At 40.6% G+C, this 20,070-nt stretch overlaps 1 protein-coding gene across 1 annotated transcript in view; it reads right to left on the bottom strand.

Annotated features, from left to right (window-relative positions):
- The window catches only part of spata2l (spermatogenesis associated 2-like), a 43,245-nt gene that overhangs the window by 14,984 nt on the left and 8,191 nt on the right, over window positions 1-20,070 (bottom strand). The window contains exons 2-3 of the mRNA XM_088417868.1: window positions 8,050-8,431; window positions 5,540-5,830 (exon numbers count right to left, since the gene is read on the bottom strand). Coding sequence (XP_088273994.1) covers window positions 5,540-5,830; window positions 8,050-8,418 — 660 coding nt within the window. The 5' untranslated portion in view covers window positions 8,419-8,431. The remainder of the gene's footprint in view (window positions 1-5,539; window positions 5,831-8,049; window positions 8,432-20,070) is intronic.

Raw genomic sequence — 20,070 nt, 5'->3', positions numbered from 1 at the left:
TTCTGTGTTCAAACTCCATCGGCGCGCGCTCAAACTCTTATCATTACGCGCTCAATAGTTTTTTTTCTTGCTCTCAAAATCTGTTTTCGCTCGCTCAGTTTGATTTTCTCCGCTCAATTTTTTTTTCCGCGCGTGCGTAATTGTGGCACAAATATAACGCCATATTATAAGCAATTGAAGAAATTATTAAACATGTAAAATTATTAAAAATGTATTGAGGGCTTGAGTTTTCATGTGTCTGTGAAGTTTCAGATTTTTCCAAGCTTGTAAAGCTGAGTTATAATGTAACTATATATATATAATGTAATATAACATGTGGCGAAGTAAACATTAAAGGCATAATATGAAGCCCCGCCCCCAACATATTTGATGGCGGATCTTCACAAAAATTTGAACAATTGTGCCTCCTAGTCTGATAAACCACCACAGCAAATTTTACGTTGATTAAGTAAAGCGTTTAGGAGAAAAAAGGAGCAGTTCAGGGCCTGCAAATGAGCAAAAATGGGACAAAGGTGCGCATTCAAAAATTCATAACTCTCTTTCTGTACATCTGAGCATATGGCCTGCACTGACTTTTTTGTAGGGCTCAAGGTCCTACATAAGGCTTCAAATTTTTGTAGCTCTAGGTCAAACGGGCCGGGAGTGAGAGGCTATTTTCCACTCATAAGGCCATTTTGGGGCCAATTACAGCCACTTTTTTCATTTTGGCAAGTCATCTGACTTTGAGGTTGCGTGCAGATTACGCTCATTATCCTAAAGTTGTAAAATTTTAAAACCTTAATATTCCATGTCTTAATGGTGTTCTGACCAATTTTCAGTTTTTTTACTCAAACAAACTGAGCACAATACATGAAAGTGTAAAAAAAGACATTTCAATCAACCACTAGGCGGCGCTAGTAGCTATTTAAAAAAAAATTCAAAGGTGTTAAGGCATAAGTCTTAAACTTGGAAACTTGAATCATGTAATTTTGAAGCCCCGACCCCATCGTAAATGTTAGCCGATCTTGACGAAATTTTGCCCAGTTGTGCCACTCTGTCAGATAATGGAGCACGTCAAATGTGAAGTTGATCGGGTCAAGGGTTTTGGTAATGAAAAATGTACAAAATCGGGCCAAATGCAACATTCAACAGTTGAAAACTCTGGTTCTGTACATCCTAACATATGGCGCTCTATGATGTTTTCTTAGGTCTTGAGGTATTATATATGCATAAAAAATTTCGTAGCTCTAGGTCAAACGGGTCATAACTGGCTGCCGTTTTATGATCACCTGGGCCCAATTACAGTAAGTTTAGCTGATGTGAGCAAACTCTGACTTTGGGGTGGCACATAGACCACCCCCTTTATCACAAAGTCTTAAAATTTGGATACCTTTAATCTCTAAGCCTCGATGCTATTCGGACAAATTTTTAGTACATTTACTCTTACAGGCTTAGCACAACACATGAAAGTTTAAAAAATGAAATTTTTGTCTGTAACTAGGTGGAGCTACATTTTATTTGAAAAATAACCATTTAGATATTTTAAGGCTGTCACTAGTATATTTTCTGTAAAGTTTCAGATTTTTTGAAGCCTGCGCATTGGAGTTATTAGGGTTTTTGTTGCTCATGGGGAAGGAAATTTGACTTTGAAACACATATTTTGAAGCCTTGCCCCCATCATATATGTGAGCTGATCTTCATGAAATTTTGCCCAGGTGTGCCCCTTTCTCAGACAATGAGGCACGCTAAATGTGAAGTTGATCGGATCAAGGGTTTTGGTACCGAAAAATGTAGAAGCTGGGGCCAAATGCTACATTCAACAATTGATAACTCTGGTTCTGTACATCGTAACACATGGCGCTCTATAATGTTTTTGTAGGTCTTGAGGTCCTACATATGCATAAAAAATTTCGTAGCTCTAGGTCAAACGGGTCGGAAGGGGCTGCCGTTTTAAAGATCATCTGGGCCAGTTTTGCTGATTTGGGAAAACTCCGACTGAGTTGGCATACAGACCACCCCCTTTATCACAAAGTCGTATATCATTATATACCCACAAAAATTAACACAGAATCTGAAGTAAATAAGGACCTACTGCAAATATTCACAAACCTTTTTGATGGAAACACTAATAGGAAGGCTGTATTATTTTGGTATAAATGGTTGACAAGACAAATTCCACTCCACTGAACATGTCAAGACAATGTGGGAGAAAGAAGGAGATATAAGAATAACTGAAGAGGAATTGTATACCATATGGAAACTAATATGGAACTCAACAAACTCTCAGAGCTGTAAAGAATTTGAATGGAAGACCATGGAAGATACTTTGTCACTCCATTTCAAATGACACATTATGATGGACGCCCTCCCAACTTTTGGAGACAGTGTGGAGCTCAACGAGCCAATCACTTTCATATATTGTGGGACTGCCAGATTTATCAGACAGTATTAGAAAGATTTCCATGGTGCACTACATGACATTTTCAAATGTACCATTCCATTTGAAATGAAAACTGTATTTTTGTTATCTTCTTCAACAATCAAATAAAAAAAAAAAAAAAGAAACATTTACGTGGTATTTTACTAGTGGAAAACAAAAAGCCCATAACAAAGATATGGTTGTCACAGGGTATTCCCACTTTGTCAATATAATAATGGACATTTATAAAATGGAAGACTTAACTACACGTGTAAATCAGAAACATGATTGGTTCGAAGAATGTTGGGAAAAATGGATAAGGTACATACAAATTAAAAAAAACTAATTTAATCTTGATCTAAGATAGAGTTTTAGTCACTCCCAGGCGACAATGATAAGGTTTTGGTCACTCCCTGTTGACTATTATCCGTGTTTCATTGTTCTGGCTTACCTTTTTTTTGTCTTTTTTTTTTTTTACTGCTTTCTTTTTTTGAGAGAGGACAACCTTGGGAAAATATGTTGGAACATGTAATTTGTTCCTTTATGTCAAGTTTAAAAAGTTATAAATAAAGAATTTAAAAAAAGAAAGGAAGAAGGGAGGGAGGGAAATCGAACCTCAAATTTAGGAGAAAACATTGTGGCTTTCATCCAGGCTGTGGAACAGTGGGCTAGCGCTTCACCCTTTACAGGATCCTCGAGGGTGCATGGGAGTCTACATGTGTTTTGTGGACTTGGAGAAGCCATTCAACTCTTGACCTTTCTGTGGAGGGTTTGGTCCTTGGACCACCAATGAGTTTTTTTTGCCACATTTAAAATGTCAGTCAGATTCATTTCCAGTGGGGGCTCATCTGCCAAGCCTGCCCTTTGTCAATGAATGTGTCTATAATGTTTTTGGACATATTTACTAGGTGCAACCAAAGCTTTGAGGGATTGGTTTGGTCGTCTGGCCACTGCATCTTTGCTTTTGAGAATGATGTGGTGCTGATGGCTTTAGGCCACTGAAAACTCTAACTGGAGTTCTTCGTAGGTCAGTGTGTAGTGGCAAGGATGAAGATTGGGACCTCCAAATCTGAGGGCCTCTGTTGGAAAAGGGTGGAATGCCCTCTCCAGACCGAGGATGATCTCCTGCTCCAAGTGGAGGAATTCAAGTCTTTTATCATTCAGAAGTGAGCGCATGATGGAGCCTGAGATTGACAAGCGGAGCAGTGAAGAATCTGATGTGATAAAGACTTGTATCAAGTCTATTGTGATGAATTTAAGGGTCAATCTACGTTGCTGCCCATACATATGCTCATGAGTTGTGGGTCATGACCAAAAGAACGAGAGCTGGGAAACAAAAGGCCGAAGTGGGTTTTCTCAACAGGTTGTCCGAGCTGGCTATCAGTTTGAGATAAGGTGAGTCCACAGCCGCACATCTAGCACCAGATCTTTAAGCACAGGGATACCCCAGGGTTATGTGCTGAGCCCCCTGCTTTACACACTCTTCACCTATGACTGTGTTGCCTCCCAAAACACCACCAGCATAATTAAGTATGCAGACGACATTACAGTTATCGGGCTGATCACTGGTGGGGCGCAGACAGCATACAGGAAAGAGGTGGCAATCTGCGTTCCACTAGGCTGTTCCTGCCCAATGGCTTCGCCTGCGGTCAAAACATCATTGCACTATATGGCACAATATGGTTTCTCTAATCTGCATTGTGTATCTGTATTTTTCTGTATTGTGTAGCTGTATTTGGTACACGCAGCATCCACTTCAACCTGTTGAGCCTGGAAGGGGGCTCCTCCGACCTGTGGTCCCTTCTGAAGATTTCTGATTTTCCCCAATTTAGGGTTTTTAAGTTTTTCCTTCCCCTTCTGGGAGCTTTGAGCAGGGGATGCTGTTGTGTACCTATAACAAAAAGATGTCTCTGTATGACTTCTTTTTTCAAAAGAAGTCTCGACATGACCTCTTTTCACCTGTGAAACCATTTGAGACTTTGGTGATTCAGGGCTACACAGATAAAATATAATTGTGCTACATAGTGCAATGATGACTTGACAGCAGGCAAAGCCATTGGACAGGAACCTTCCCACAGTTGGATGGTCAATCAGAGGAGGGCCAAATGGGGGCGGTCAAGTCAACCTTCACCATCTAGCTAGCCCTCTCTGAGCCGGGAGAGTAGGGGGCAGGAAAAAAAGAAAGAAGAGGAAAGCTGCTGACAGGCCCATTAACTAAATGCTTTTGAGTATAATTGTGTTTTTAGTCAGGATTTAAAGATTTCTACTGAGGTGGCTGCACGAACTTCCATAGGTAGGGCATTCCATTTTACTGCCGCGCGAATGGAAAAAGCCCTTGTACCCGCGGACTTCTTTTTAGCCTGTAGAGTCGATAACAAACCACCATTTTGTGACTGAAATTGTTGGGACGGAACATATGGCGATACTAAGACGACGAGACAGGAAGGAGCTAAACCGTGTAAAATTTTATAAACATTTTTTAAGTAATTAACACCTTAAAATCACATCTCGTGTGTATTGGAAGCCAATGCAGGTCAGGTAGAATCGGAGTAATATGGGAGACTGGCAAACAGCTGCTACCCACAAGCTATCCGGATTCTCAACAAATCCCTCACGAACTACTGCATGCATTAAAAATTTCTTGCACTAAAAATTTTGCACTACATGATATTCTGCACTACATTATTGACACTATTGTCTATTGTTTATTGCTATTTATTTATTGCTCAATTGTGGAATGCAGTCTACTGCTCGGAGAAGCGAACAGAACAAGAATTTCATTGTGTGTTACAACTATACATATGACAATGAATCTCTTGAATCTTAAAGAAGCTCGGTTATCCTGCTTCTGTACATTGAGAGGAGTCAGGTGAGGTTGCTCTGGCATCCAAATCGGATGCCTCCCTGGTGTGAGATATTACAGGCATGCCCCACCAGGGTGAGGCCCCAGGGATGACCCAGGACAGTCTGGAGAGACTATGTCTGTGAGCTAGCCTGGGCAGGAGAGGGAGAGGGAGAGGGAGAGGGAGAGGAAGTCTAGGCTTCCTTGCTAAAGCTGCTGCCCCCGTGACTCAACCTTGGGTAAGAGGCAAATAATGGATAGATGGATTGATTTGAAATGCAGAATTATGTCGAACATACCTGTAGGGCATATCCCCGCAGCCTTTCACTGACTATACATAATTGCCATTGGACGTCACTGCTATGGTTCCCCAGGGCCATCAGGAGGAGGCGACACTCGCAGCGTGCTAGAAAAAAGGCGCAGGATATGCAGAGGAGATCATCCAAAATCAGTGGATTGACTGTGCGCAACCGGAGATGAAGCTGCTCTCGCCTTGTTGAGCACTGGTACCCAAGCAAACCAAAGAGTTTTTCAATCTGTGCCATGGACAGGATGGGTTTGATGTGGTGTGTGAACATGCCAGAGTACATCTACAAGACAAGAGAACCAACCATTAAAGGAAATAGAAATATGTCATGGAATACTGCATAAATTAATGATGATACATAAAAAGAATCACATTTTAAATCGTTCAATCACAAAGATGTATTTAAAAGTTTTTTTTTGTGAGTTTAGACATTCAATCCCGTGTACTTATTTACATTAAAATTAATTATATATATATATATATATATATACATACATATATATACATATATACATATACATATAGACAGACAGACAGACAGACAGACATACATATATATATATATATATATATATATATATATATATATATATATATATATATATATATATATATATATATATATATATTGCTAAATGAGGGTCCAAAAAGTGCTGGGAGTATATGAAGTAAATTACATGATGAACTACGAAAGAAATCAAATGCTTTTGTCATCAATCAATTACTTTGGTAATCAATTACCATAGTACTAAAGTACCTTACAACTAAAGCACTAAAGGAATCAATTACTTTAGATAACTAATTACTCAAAATTGATGACTTAAATATTTAATTTATATTGCAATAGCCACTTATAAGCCATCTTGCCACCTAAAAAGACTTTGAAAAAATAACTACCTAGGATTGAATGTCTACTTTTGTAAAAAGTAAAAAATAAGTCTTTGGGATTTAAGTTGGGAGTTGCAAATATGATGAACCAGACTGAACATGGTACGACCCATAGTGATGCATAAAACTTAGGGATTTTGCTTTCCTTTGCCCAGACGTGAGTCACTGGAGCACTCTTCTAAAAGCAGGTCTGGAGATCGGGCTCGCTGGTGTGGGCCTGGGCTTGCGCCCATGGGGCCCAAATAGTCACAGCCCAAAAAGATAACATGAATCACTCTTTCGATGGGCGCAGCTCACATGGGAGTGCCATAGTGGTAGGGTAACTTGTGAAATGGGCAGTAGACACTTGTGTTAGGTTCCGCGGCTACAGAAGCTAGCAGGGCATGAAATATCACCTGACAGGCAGGGAGCCTGAGGTGATGTGTGAGGTAGAAACATTTTGACTAGACATAGTTGAACTCATCTCTACACACAGTTAGGGTTTCGATACCAGTCATCGCAAGAGGGTTTAGACTTAGTGAGAGGCGCAGACCAGGTGTGGACATACATATTGCCCCACGGCTTGAGGCCTGTCCATTGGAATTCACCCCAATGGACAAAAGGGTAGCCTCCCTCCGCCTTAGGGTAGAGGCTAGGGGGACAGTTGTGACCATTGCTTGTGCCTTTGCACTAAACAAGCTGTCCCAAACACCTGCATTTTTTCAAGTCCTTGCAGAATTTGCTGGATAGCTCTCCCTCTAGGGCAGTCCTTTTCAAACAATGAGGTGCGCTCCCCTGGGGAGGCCATATAGACCCCTGTGGAACAGGCTTTGGTCAGTACCTCATGGTTGCAATATCGTAACCCACTTGTGTGGATGAAGGAGTCCTATCGGGCATTTTTGGCACGTGAAACTCTGGATACAGCTGGCGGTTACTGGTTACCCAAAGGGAATGCGTCACTAAGGCATAAACTGGAGTCTGGGAGGAAATTTCTGAGGCCATAGAAAACGACGGCTTCAAGAAAATTCTGGTCCACCATCCTGCGTCTTAAACACTATGTATAGTGGAGATGGGGCGCTGCGATGTCAACGCGTTGTTAATCACATGCCTCAGTCACACAGGTACTGGGTTAGGGTTAGGGAACATTGGATTTTGGAGGAGCGGTATGGTTTTTGTCTCAGCTGTGGAACAGTGGACCAGCTTTACACTCTTGGCTCAATTGTGCATGGGCAGGACACATTTTTTATGGACTTGGAGAAGGCGTTTAACAGTGTCCCTGAGAGTGTTCTTTGGGGAGTGCTTCAGAAGTAGGCCCAGACATCTGGGCAGGTTACCTGCTGGCATATACCACCAGGAGGTGACCCCCCCCCCCCCGGACCGACCCAGGACACTCTGGAGAGAATATGTTTCTCGGTCTGTTTGGCAATGCCTGGGGATCCAACCGGAGGGGCTGGATGAAATGGCTGATGAGAGGAAATTCTGGGCTTCTCTGCCAAAGCTGCTGGCCCTGCGACCCAAACCCAGATTGGGCTGGGTGGGTGGGTGGATGGATGGATGGATGGATGGATGGATGTCTGGTGAGTAGAAGGGTGGGTGGATGAATTCAGTCAAAATCAATGAAATCAGTCAATCAACCTTGACAACTTTGTACTCTTCCCTCCAGGGTCCAAGATACAGGTTTAAAGCTGCTTGTTCCAGAATCTCAAACGCTTTGGCAAGGCCTCGCAGTCCTCCTCTTGCTTTTACTTGCTTGACGCTTCCTCCGTTTCGTGATTTTAATGTTGCTGTTTCTTCCATCTTTAGTGAATCCTCCATAACCTTCAGTGGATGAATACTCAAGCAGTGTGTTTCTTGGGCATTTTTATTGCTCAACAGCTCCTCCACCTGCATCCATAACTTCTCATCATTGCACGGTAGGTATGAGCCTCGACTGAATATCTGCTGCTCTAACGTGCGATCATAAGCAGCCACTAAATGCTGTACTTGTTTGTGAAACATGCTCATGTTGGATTATCACCTAAAAACGACAAGAAAAAGATGATAAACAATGATACTTGGAGAGTCAAATGACTGACAGCAACTCATATACTGTTAGGTGAACTTTTAAGAACTTTTGATGGGCTATAAGCTGCATTGGCATGTAAGCCACCGCAAGAAAACTTGAGCAAAAAATTCAAAAAATTATCGTCACGGTTAAACTGCATCGAGATATAAGCTGCAGGTCCTAACATCAGATATTTATGCAGAAAGCACCGGTGTCAACAGACATATTTTACTGGAGCACATGCCCCAGTATAAATCTGCTGTGCCCCAGAAAAAAAATAATCAAATGAAAAATAAATGTATAATAATTATAAATAAAAAAATCATCATCATCACTTCACAGCACACATTCTGATTTCCATGGTACTTTGCTTCAGTATTCACTCCACATAATAAATGCACACATGGCTGATTAATATGGTCCCCCATTTACGTGCAAACCTTTCGTCTTACGAACAATCTGACATGCAGGCCATTGTATTAGTTCAGATATTTTCGCTCTGCTGCGTCAACAAAATCAATAGACGACGCTAGTCACGGCAATGTTGAACGCTATTGATCTTACAATGTCACAGTCACTGTCTCAGTCACGGTGTCAGTCACGGAGTCAGTCACGGAGATGCCGATATGCTATTGGTCGATTAAGGTCACGATCTCGGTCTCACTCACTGAGATGCTATTGGCCAGCGTCACGTCAATCACAGAAATGCCGATATGCTATTGGCCGAACGCCTTTATCTTGATGTTACAGCTGGTCGGGATGGAAGGAAGGAGAGAAAATGAGTGAAAAACGGAAGGAAGGAATGTTGTGAAGATTTTGCAAACTTTATCTGTTAGACATGGCTTCTAAAATTGCTAGTGGCGGTAAAGGAAGAAGTAAGAGGATGATGACAATAGAAACCAAGCAGGAGATAATAAAAAAAAAAAAAAAAAACGAAGGAGGCGCACGCATGGTTAACCTTGCTCGTGAGTATGGCCGTAACCGCTCGGCAATCTTCTAAAGGCAAGACTTTCCTTGCCGGGGGACGGACCTCGATCGACAACAAAACTGAGAGGCTTCTTCTATTATGGATTAAAGAGAAGGAACTCGCCTGTGATATGTTCTAGTTTGAGAAAAGTTCCCGTTTAAGAAAATAAATAAATAAATTCTGCGGGTTGGTCTCTGCTCCCCTCCGCTTCCACCCACCTCAAGTCACGTCGCCCCAAAGGTAAATGTAATTTTTCCTTTGTATATGTTATTTTATTTAACTGTACAGTAGATTATGTTACTCATTTTTAATATGTGTATAAAGTCGTGATGTTTTTACCTAAGGTTTTTGCCCTTGAGAGCCCTCTTGTTTTTCTCCGGATTATTATTATTAGGGCCCGAGCAGCTACCGCTGCGAGAGCCCTCTTGTTTTTCTCCGGATTATTATTATTAGGGCCCGAGCAGCTACCGCTGCGAGAGCCCTCTTGTTTTTCTCCAGATTATTATTAGGGCCCGAGCAGCTACCGCTGCGAGAGCCCTCTTGTTTTTCTCCGGATTATTATTATTAGGGCCCGAGCAGCTACCGCTGCGAGAGCCCTCTTGTTTTTCTCCGGATTATTATTATTATTATTATTATTATTAGGGCCCGAGCAGCTACCGCTGCGAGAGCCCTCTTGTTTTTCTCCGGATTATTATTCTTATTATTAGGGCCCGAGCAGCTACCGCTGCTCCAGATTATTCAGATTATTATTATTATTATTATTAGGGCCCGAGCAGCTACCGCTGCGAGAGCCCTCTTGTTTTTCTCCAGATTATTAGGGCCCGAGCAGCTACCGCTGCGAGAGCCCTCTTGTTTTTCTCCAGATTATTATTAGGACCCGAGCAGCTACCGCTGCGAGAGCCCTCTTGTTTTTCTCCAGATTATTATTAGGGCCCGAGCAGCTACCGCTGCGAGAGCCCTCTTGTTTTTCTCCGGATTATTATTAGGGCCCGAGCAGCTACCGCTGCGAGAGCCCTCTTGTTTTTCTCCAGATTATTATTCTTATTATTAGGGCCCGAGCAGCTACCGCTGCGAGAGCCCTCTTGTTTTTCTCCAGATTATTATTAGGGCCCGAGCAGCTACCGCTGCGAGAGCCCTCTTGTTTTTCTCCAGATTATTATTATTATTATTATTATTATTATTATTATTATTTACTGTGCAGCGCTTTTCCATTTTTGAGGGCCTAAACATGCACGAAAAGTCACCAAAATTTGCACATTTGTCGGGCCCGGTGAAAAATTGGATATTTTTGTGTTTTCCAAAACAATGCAAAAAAAATGGCTCTGCAGCGCCACCTAAGGTTGAAAAAGTGCACCTGGTCCCGGCCCGTTTGACCTAGAGCTACGAAAATTTTTAGGCATATATAGGAGCTAGAGACCTACAAAAAAGTCAGCGTGAGCCATGTGCTCAGATGTACAGAAAAAGAGTTATGAATTTTTGAATGTGCATTTTTGGCCCATTTTTGCACGTTTGCAGGTCCCAAACTGCTCCTTGTTTCTCCTAAACGCTTTACTCAATCGCCTTCAAATTTGCTGTGGTCCATATTCACACATAGGGGCACTAGTGGGCAAAATTTGGTGCAGATCCGCTGACATATATGATAGGGGCGTGGCTTCAAATTATGTGTTCAATTTTTCCTTCGCCAAGATTGACATAAACCTTAATAACTTTGTTGTACTAGCTTAAAAAAATCTAAAACTTCATAGACACATGGAAACTTATGTCTTTAACACCTTTGACAAAAGTTTTTTTAAATACCTACTAGCGCCGCCTAGTGGTTGATTAAAATGTTATTTTTTACACTTTCATGTATTGTGCTCAGTCTGTTTGAGTAAAACACATGAAAATTGGTCAGAATATCATTAAGACATGGAATATTAAGGTTTTAAAATTTTACGACATTTCGATAATGGGCGTAGTCTGCACGCCACCTCAAAGTCAGATGACTCGCCAAAACGAAAAAAGTGGCTGTAATTGGCCCCAAAATGGCCTTATGAGTGGAAAATAGCCTCTCACTCCCGGCCCGTTTGACCTAGAGCTCCAAAAATTTGTAGCCTTATGTAGGACCTCGAGCCCTACAAAAAAGTCAGCGCGAGCCATATGCTCAGATGTACAGAAAGAGAGTTATGAATTTTTGAATGTGCACTTTTGGCCCGTTTTTGCTCATTCGCAGGTCCCAAACTGCTCCTTTTTTCTCCCAAACGCTTGACTCGATCGCCTTCAAATTTGCTGTGATGTTTTATCTGACTGTGAGGCACAATTGTTCAAATTTTTGTGACGATCCGCCAACAAATATGTTGGGGGCGGGGCTTTATATTATGCCTTTGATGATTACTTTGCCACATGTGAAACAAACCTTTATAACTCAGCTTTACAAGCTTGGAAAAATCTGAAACTTCACAGACACATGGAAACTTAAGCCCTTAACACAAGTGTTTAAAAAAATCTTCAATTGCTTATAAGGCCATCTAGTGGCAAACAAAAATGTCAGTCTGATGTCTCGCAAAAACGAACAAAGTTGCTGTGTTTGGTCCCAGATAGTCTTATCTTTTCTAAACTTCATATATTTAATGAGTTTCCAATGCGGAATACACCTATCAACGTATTTTTTGTTATAGTGCGAGTGCCACCTAGTGGCAGCCAAAAATATAGCATTTTTTAAACGTTTTTATGTGTTTAGCTGAGCCCTTTGAAGTAATATCGCTGAAATTAAGTCTGAAAAGCCTCTAGACAGCCTTGCTGACCTTTACCAAATTTTACGAAGTTTCGATAATGGGCGTGGCCTCTACGACCATTTTCATTCCGAAGCTTTATCTGTCCAGTAAAAATTGCTGTAATTTGACCCAGATGATCTGATCTTCTCACAATTTCACACATTGGATGAAAATATTCTCCTGAACATATCGACAAAAATACATTCCAGTTTAAAGCTAGCGCCACCTAGTGGCTGCAAAAAATGTCATTAGTCGAAAGATTACAGTCAATCCTGTTTGGTTTGACCGACAGCTATGACACTTTGTAGGCAAATGAAGGACTGCAAGACCTACAAAAAAGTCAATAGAAGTGATGTGCTAGGATGTACAGAAAAATTGTTATGAATTTTTTCAATGTGCAGTTTTGTCCCATTCTTAGACGTTAGCTGGTCTCAAACTAGTGTCTTTTTCTCTTAAACGATTCACCCCATTACCTTCAACTTTGGCATGAATCATTATCCAACTGATGGACACACATAGTCCAAATATCGTGAAGATCTCTTGACATAAAATTTGGGGGCGGAGCTTCAAATTACTTTTAATATTTTCTTCGCCAAGAGTGACAAAAATCTTAATAACTCATCTATGACAGCTTGAAACCATCTGAAACTTTCCTGGGACTTTAAAAGTCATGCAATAATACAGCAATGTGATAAAATTTCTAATCATTTACAGCGCCACCCAGTGGCGGAGAAAAATCTCATTTTTTATACTTTTATGTACTGTGAAATGCCTGTTTGACTAAATGAACTAAAAAATGGTGAGAAAAGCTATGACACATTGGAACATTAAGGTTCTCAACTTTTATGACTTTTCATTAAAGGGCGTGGCCTCTATGCAAACTCAAAGTCTGATGTCTCCCCAAAACGGTGAAAGTTGCTGTAATTGGACCTAGATGATCTGATGTTTGCAAAACTTCATATATGGGATGGGAGTCCAATGTGAAACACACCTACAAGCCTATTTTTTATCATAGTACGAGCGCCACCTAGTGGCAGCAAAAAATATAGCAAATCCTTAATGTTTTTATGTACTCTGCTGAGCCCCTTGAAGTGATATCCCTTAAATGTTTTCTGAAAAGCCAGTGGCCATGCCTTATGCCCTCCACAAATCAGTACAATGTTTCGACAGTGGGTGTGGCCTATATGGCATTGAAAGTCACAAAATTGGAACAATAAAAGCTGCAGTAACTCCACCCACATTGTCCCACCTTGTCTAACTTTGACATATTTGGTAAGAGTCCTGCACTGAAGTCATCTACAACTACTTTTTCATCGTTATTAGTCCTTGTTCATACCCCGACCTGTTCATACCCCAACGTGCACAGGTCTGCGAGGGCCCTTTATAGCTGCTTGCAGCTCTAGTTATTATTATTATTATTTACTGTGCAGCGCTTTTCCATTTTTGAGGGCCTAAACATGCACGAAAAGTCACCAAAATTTGCACATTTGTCGGGCCCGGTGAAAAATTGGATATTTTTGTGTTTCCCAAAACAATGCAAAAAAAATGGCTCTGCAGCGCCACCTAAGGTTGAAAAAGTGCACCTGGTCCCGGCCCGTTTGACCTAGAGCTACGAAAATTTTTAGGCATATGTAGGACCTAGAGACCTACAAAAAAGTCAGCGCGAGCCATGTGCTTAGATGTACAGAAAAAGAGTTATGAATTTTTGAATGTGCATTTTTGGCCCATTTTTGCACGTTTGCAGGTCACAAACTGCTCCTTGTTTCTCCCAAACGCTTTACTCAATCGCCTTCAAATTTGCTGTGGTCCATATTCACACATAGGGGCACAAGTGGGCAAAATTTGGTGCAGATCCGCTGACATATATGATAGGGGCGTGGCTTCAAATTATGTGTTCAATTTTTCCTTCGCCAAGAGTGACAAAAACCTTAATAACTTTGATGTACTAGCTTAAAAAAATCTAAAACTTCATAGACACATGGAAACTTATGTCTTTAACACCTTTAAAAAAAGTTTTTTTAAATACCTACTAGCGCCGCCTAGTGGTTGATTAAAATGTCATTTTTTACACTTTCGTGTATTGTGCTCAGTCTGTTTGAGTAAAACAAATGAAAATTGGTCAGAATATCATTAAGACATGGAATATTAAGGTTTTAAAATTATACGACTTTTCGATAATGGGCGTAGTCTGCACGCCACCTCAAAGTCAGATGACTCGCCAAAACGAAAAAAGTGGCTGTAATTGGCCCCAAAATGGCCTTATGAGTGGAAAATAGCCTCTCACTCCCGGCCCGTTTGACCTAGAGCTCCAAAAATTTGTAGCCTTATGTAGGACCTCGAGCCCTACAAAAAAGTCAGCGCGAGCCATGTGCTCAGATGTACAGAAAGAGAGTTATGAATTTTTGAATGTGCACTTTTGGCCCCTTTTTGCTCATTTGCAGGTCCCGAACTGCTCCTTTTTTCTCCCAAACGCTTGACCTGATCGACTTCAAATTTGCTGTGATTTTTTATCTGACTGTGAGGCACAATTGTTCAAATTTTTGTGATGATCCGCCATCAAATATGGTGGGGGCGGGGCTTCATATTATGCCTTTGATGATTACTTTGCCACATGTGAAACAAACCTTTATAACTCAGCTTTCCAAGCTTGGAAAAATCTGAAACTTGACAGACACATGAAGACTTAAACCCTTAACAAATGTGTTTAAAAAAATCTTAAATTGCTTATAAGGCCACCTAGTGGCAAACAAAAGTGTCAGTCTGATTTCTCGCGAAAACGAACAAAGTTGCTGTTTTTGGACCCAGATGGTCTTATCTTTTCTAAACATTACATATTTGATGGGTTTCCAATGCGGAACACACCTATCAACGTATTTTTTGTTATAGTGCGAGCGCCACCTAGTGGCAGCCAAAAATATAGCATTTTTTAAACGTTTTTATGTGTTTAGCTGAGCCCTTTGAAGTAATATCGCTGAAATTAAGTCTGAAAAGCCTCTAGATAGCCCTGCTGACCTCCACCAAATTTTACGAAGTTTCGATAACGGGCGTGGCCTCTATGACCATTTTCATTCCGAAGCTTTATCTGTCCAGTAAATGTTGCTGTAATTTGACCCAGATGATCTGATCTTGTCACAATTTCACACATTGGATGAAAATATTCTCCTGAACATATGGACGAAAATATATTCCAGTTTAAAGCTAGCGCCACCTTGTGGCTGCAAAAAATGTCATTAGTCGAAAGATTACAGTTAATCCTGTTTGGTTTGACCTACAGCTATGAAACTTTGTAGGCTAATGAAGGACTGTAAGACCTACAAAAATTTCAATAGAAGTGATGTGCTAGGATGTAGAGAAAAATTGTTATGATTTTTTTTTAATGTGCAGTTTTGTCCCATTGTTAGACATTAGCTGGTCTCAAACTAGTGCCTTTTTCTCTTAAATGATTCACCCCATTACCTTCAACTTTGGCATGAATCATTATCCAACTGAGGGGCACACATAGTCCAAATATCGTGAAGATCTCTTGACATAAAAGATGGGGGCGGAGCTTCCAATTATGTTTAATACTTCCTTTGCCAAGAGTGACAAAAATCTTAATAACTCAGCTATGACAGCTTCAAACCATCTGAAACTTTCCTGGGCCTTTAAAAGTCATGCAATAATACAGCTATGTGATAAACTTTCAAATCATTTACAGCGCCACCCAGTGGCGGACAAAGATCTTATTTTTTATACTTTTATGTACTGTGAAATGCCTGTTTGACTAAATGAACTAAAAAATGGTCAGAAAAGCTATGACACATTGGAACATTAAAGTTCTCAACTTTTATGACTTTTCATTAAAGGGCGTGGCCTCTATGCCAACTCAAAATCCGATGTCTCGCGAAAACGGTAAAAGTTGCTGTAATTGGACCTAGACAATCATATATTTTTTAAAATTCATATATGGGATGGGAGTCCAATGTGAAACACACCTACAGGCCTATTTTTTAATCATAGTACGAGCGCCACCTAGTGGCAGCAAAAAATATAGCAAATCCTTAATGTTTTTATGTACTCTGCTGAGCCCCTTGAAGTGACATCCCTTAAATGTTTTTTGAAAAGCCAGTGGCCATGCCTTATGCCCTCCGCAAATCAGTACGATGTTTCGACAGTGAATGTGGCCTATATCGCATTGAAAGTCACAAAATTGGAACAATAAAAGCTGCAGTAACTCCACCCACATTGTCCCACCTTGTCTAAATTTTACATATTTGGTAAGAGTCCTGCACTGAAGTCATCTACAACTACTTTTTCATCCTTCATAGTCCTTGTTCATACCCCGACCTGTTAATACCCCAACGTGCACAGGTCTGCGAGGGCCCTTTATAGCTGCTTGCAGCTCTAGTTATTCTTATTATTAGGGCCCGAGCAGCTACCGCTGCGAGAGCCCTCTTGTTTTTCTCCAGATTATTATTAGGGCCCGAGCAGCTACCGCTGCGAGAGCCCTCTTGTTTTTCTCCAGATTATTATTATTATTATTATTATTATTATTATTATTATTTACTGTGCAGCGCTTTTCCATTTTTGAGGGCCTAAACATGCACGAAAAGTCACCAAAATTTGCACATTTGTCGGGCCCGGTGAAAAATTGGATATTTTTGTGTTTCCCAAAACAATGCAAAAAAAATGGCTCTGCAGCGCCACCTAAGGTTGAAAAAGTGCACCTGGTCCCGGCCCGTTTGACCTAGAGCTACGAAAATTTTTAGGCATATGTAGGACCTAGAGACCTACAAAAAAGTCAGCGCGAGCCATGTGCTCAGATGTACAGAAAAAGAGTTATGAATTTTTGAATGTGCATTTTTGGCCCTTTTTTGCACGTTTGTAGGTCCCAAACTGCTCCTTGTTTCTCCTAAACGCTTTACTCAATCACCTTCAAATTTGCTGTGGTGCATATTCACACATAGGGGCACAAGTGGGCAAAATTTGGTGCAGATCCGCTGGCATATATGATAGGGGCGTGGCTTCAAATTATGTGTTCAATTTTTCCTTCGCCAAGAGGGACATAAACCTTAATAACTTTGATGTATTAGCTTAAAAAAATCTAAAACTTCATAGACACATGGAAACTTATGTCTTTAACACCTTTGAAAAAATTTTTTTTTAATACCTACTAGCGCCGCCTAGTGGTTGATTAAAATGTCATTTTTTACACTTTCATGTATTGTGCTCAGTCTGTTTGAGTAAAACAAATGAAAATCGGTCAGAATATCATTAACACATGGAATATTAAGGTTTTAAAATTTTACGACTTTTCGATAATGGGCGTAGTCTGCACGCCACCTCAAAGTCAGATGACTCGCCAAAACGAAAAAAGTGTCTGTAATTGGCCCCAAAATGGCCTTATGAGTGGAAAATAGCCTCTCACTCCCGGCCCGTTTGACCTAGAGCTCCAAAAATTTGTAGCCTTATGTAGGACCTCGAGCCCTACAAAAAAGTCAGCGCGAGCCATGTGCTCAGATGTACAGAAAGAGAGTTATGAATTTTTGAATGTGCACTTTTGGCCCCTTTTTGCTCATTTGCAGGTCCCGAACTGCTCCTTTTTTCTCCCAAACGCTTGACCTGATCGACTTCAAATTTGCTGTGATTTTTTATCTGACTGTGAGGCACAATTGTTCAAATTTTTGTGATGATCCGCCATCAAATATGTTGGGGGCGGGGCTTTATATTATGCCTTTGATGATTACTTTGCCACATGTGAAACAAACCTTTATAACTCAGCTTTACAAGCTTGGAAAAATCTGAAAATTCACAGACACATGAAGACTCAAGCCCTTAACACAAGTGTTTAAAAAAATCTTCAATTGCTTATAAAGCCATCTAGTGGCAAACAAAAATGTCAGTCTGATGTCTCGCCAAAACGAACAAAGTTGCTGTGTTTGGTCCCAGATGGGCTTATCTTTTCTAAACTTCATATATTTGATGGGTTTCCAATGCGGAATACACCTATTAACGTATTTTTTGTTATAGTGCGAGCGCCACCTAGTGGCAGCCAAAAATATAGCATTTTTTAAACATTTTTATGTGTTTATTTGAGCCCTTTGAAGTAATATCGCTGAAATTAAGTCTGAAAAGCCTCTAGACAGCCCTGCTGACCTCCACCAAATTTTACGAAGTTTCGATAATGGGTGTGGCCTCTACGGCCATTTTCATTCCGAAGCTTTATCTGTCCAGTAAAAGTTGCTGTAATTTGACCCAGATGATCTGATCTTCTCACAATTTCACACATTGGATGAAAATATTCTCCTGAACATATCGACAAAAATATATTCCAGTTTAAAGCTAGCGCCACCTAGTGGCTGCAAAAAATGTCATTAGTCGAACGCTTACAGTCAATCCTGTTTGGTTTGACCTACAGCTATGAAACTTTGTAGGCAAATGAAGGACTGCATGTCCTACAAAAAAGTCAATACAAGTGATGTGCTAGGATGTACAGAAAAATTGTTATGAATTTTTTTAATGTGCAGTTTTGTCCCATTCTTAGACATTAGCTGGTCTCAAACTAGTGCCTTTTTCTCTTAAATGATTCACCCCATTACCTTCAACTTTGGCATGAATCATTATCCAACTGAGGGGCACACATAGTCCAAATATCGTGAAGATCTCTTGACAGAAAAGATGGGGGCGGAGCTTCAAATTATGTTTAATAATTCCTTCGCCAAGAGTGACAAAAATGTTAATAACTCAGCTATGACAGCTTCAAACCATCTGAAACTTTCCTGGGACTTTAAAAGTCATGGAATAATACAGCTATGTGATAAACTTTCTAATCATTTACAGCGCCACCCAGTGGCGGACAAAAATCTCATTTTTTATACTTTTATGTACTGTGAAATGCCTGTTTGACTAAATGAACTAAAAAATGGTCAGAAAAGCTATGACACATTGGAAGATTAAGGGTCTCAACTTTTATGACTTTTCATTAAAGGGCGTGGCCTCTATGCAAACTCAAAGTCTGATGTCTCCCCAAAACGGTAAAAGTTGCTGTAATTGGACCTAGATGATCTGATGTTTGCAAAACTTCATATATGGGATGGGAGTCCAATGTGAAACACACCTACAAGCCTATTTTTTTATCATAGTACGAGCGCCACCTAGTGGCAGCAAAAAATATAGCAAATCCTTAATGTTTTTATGTACTCTGCTGAGCCCCTTGAAGTGATATCCCTTAAATGTTTTCTGAAAAGCCAGTGGCCATGCCTTATGCCCTCCACAAATCAGTACGATGTTTCGACAGTGGGTGTGGCCTATATGGCATTGAAAGTCACAAAATTGGAACAATAAAAGCTGCAGTAACTCCACCCACATTGTCCCACCTTGTCTAAATTTTACATATTTGGTAAGAGTCCTGCACTGAAGTCATCTACAACTACTATTTCATTGTTCATAGTCCTTGTTCATACCCCGACCTGTTCATACCCCAACGTGCACAGGTCTGCGAGGGCCCTTTATAGCTGCTTGCAGCTCTAGTTATTATTATTATTATTATTTACTGTGCAGCGCTTTTCCATTTTTGAGGGCCTAAACATGCACGAAAAGTCACCAAAATTTGCACATTTGTCGGGCCCGGTGAAAAATTGGATATTTTTGTGTTTCCCAAAAAAATGCAAAAAAAATGGCTCTGCAGCGCCACCTAAGGTCGAAAAAGTGCACCTGGTCCCGGCCCGTTTGACCTAGAGCTACGAAAATTTTTAGGCATATGTAGGACCTAGAGACCTACAAAAAAGTCAGCGCGAGCCATGTGCTCAGATATACAGAAAAAGAGTTATGAATTTTTGAATGTGCATTTTTGGCCCATTTGTGCACGTTTGCAGGTCCCAAACTGCTCCTTGTTTCTCCTAAACGCTTTACTC

Source organism: Hippichthys cyanospilos, chromosome 6 (genome assembly GCF_059441005.1).
Source record: "Hippichthys cyanospilos isolate Australia breed blue-spotted pipefish chromosome 6, RoL_Hcya_1.0, whole genome shotgun sequence".
NCBI classification, from domain to species: Eukaryota; Metazoa; Chordata; class Actinopteri; order Syngnathiformes; family Syngnathidae; genus Hippichthys; species Hippichthys cyanospilos.
Note: the sequence above shows the minus strand (reverse complement) of the source record. Positions and strands in the feature narration are given on the sequence as shown.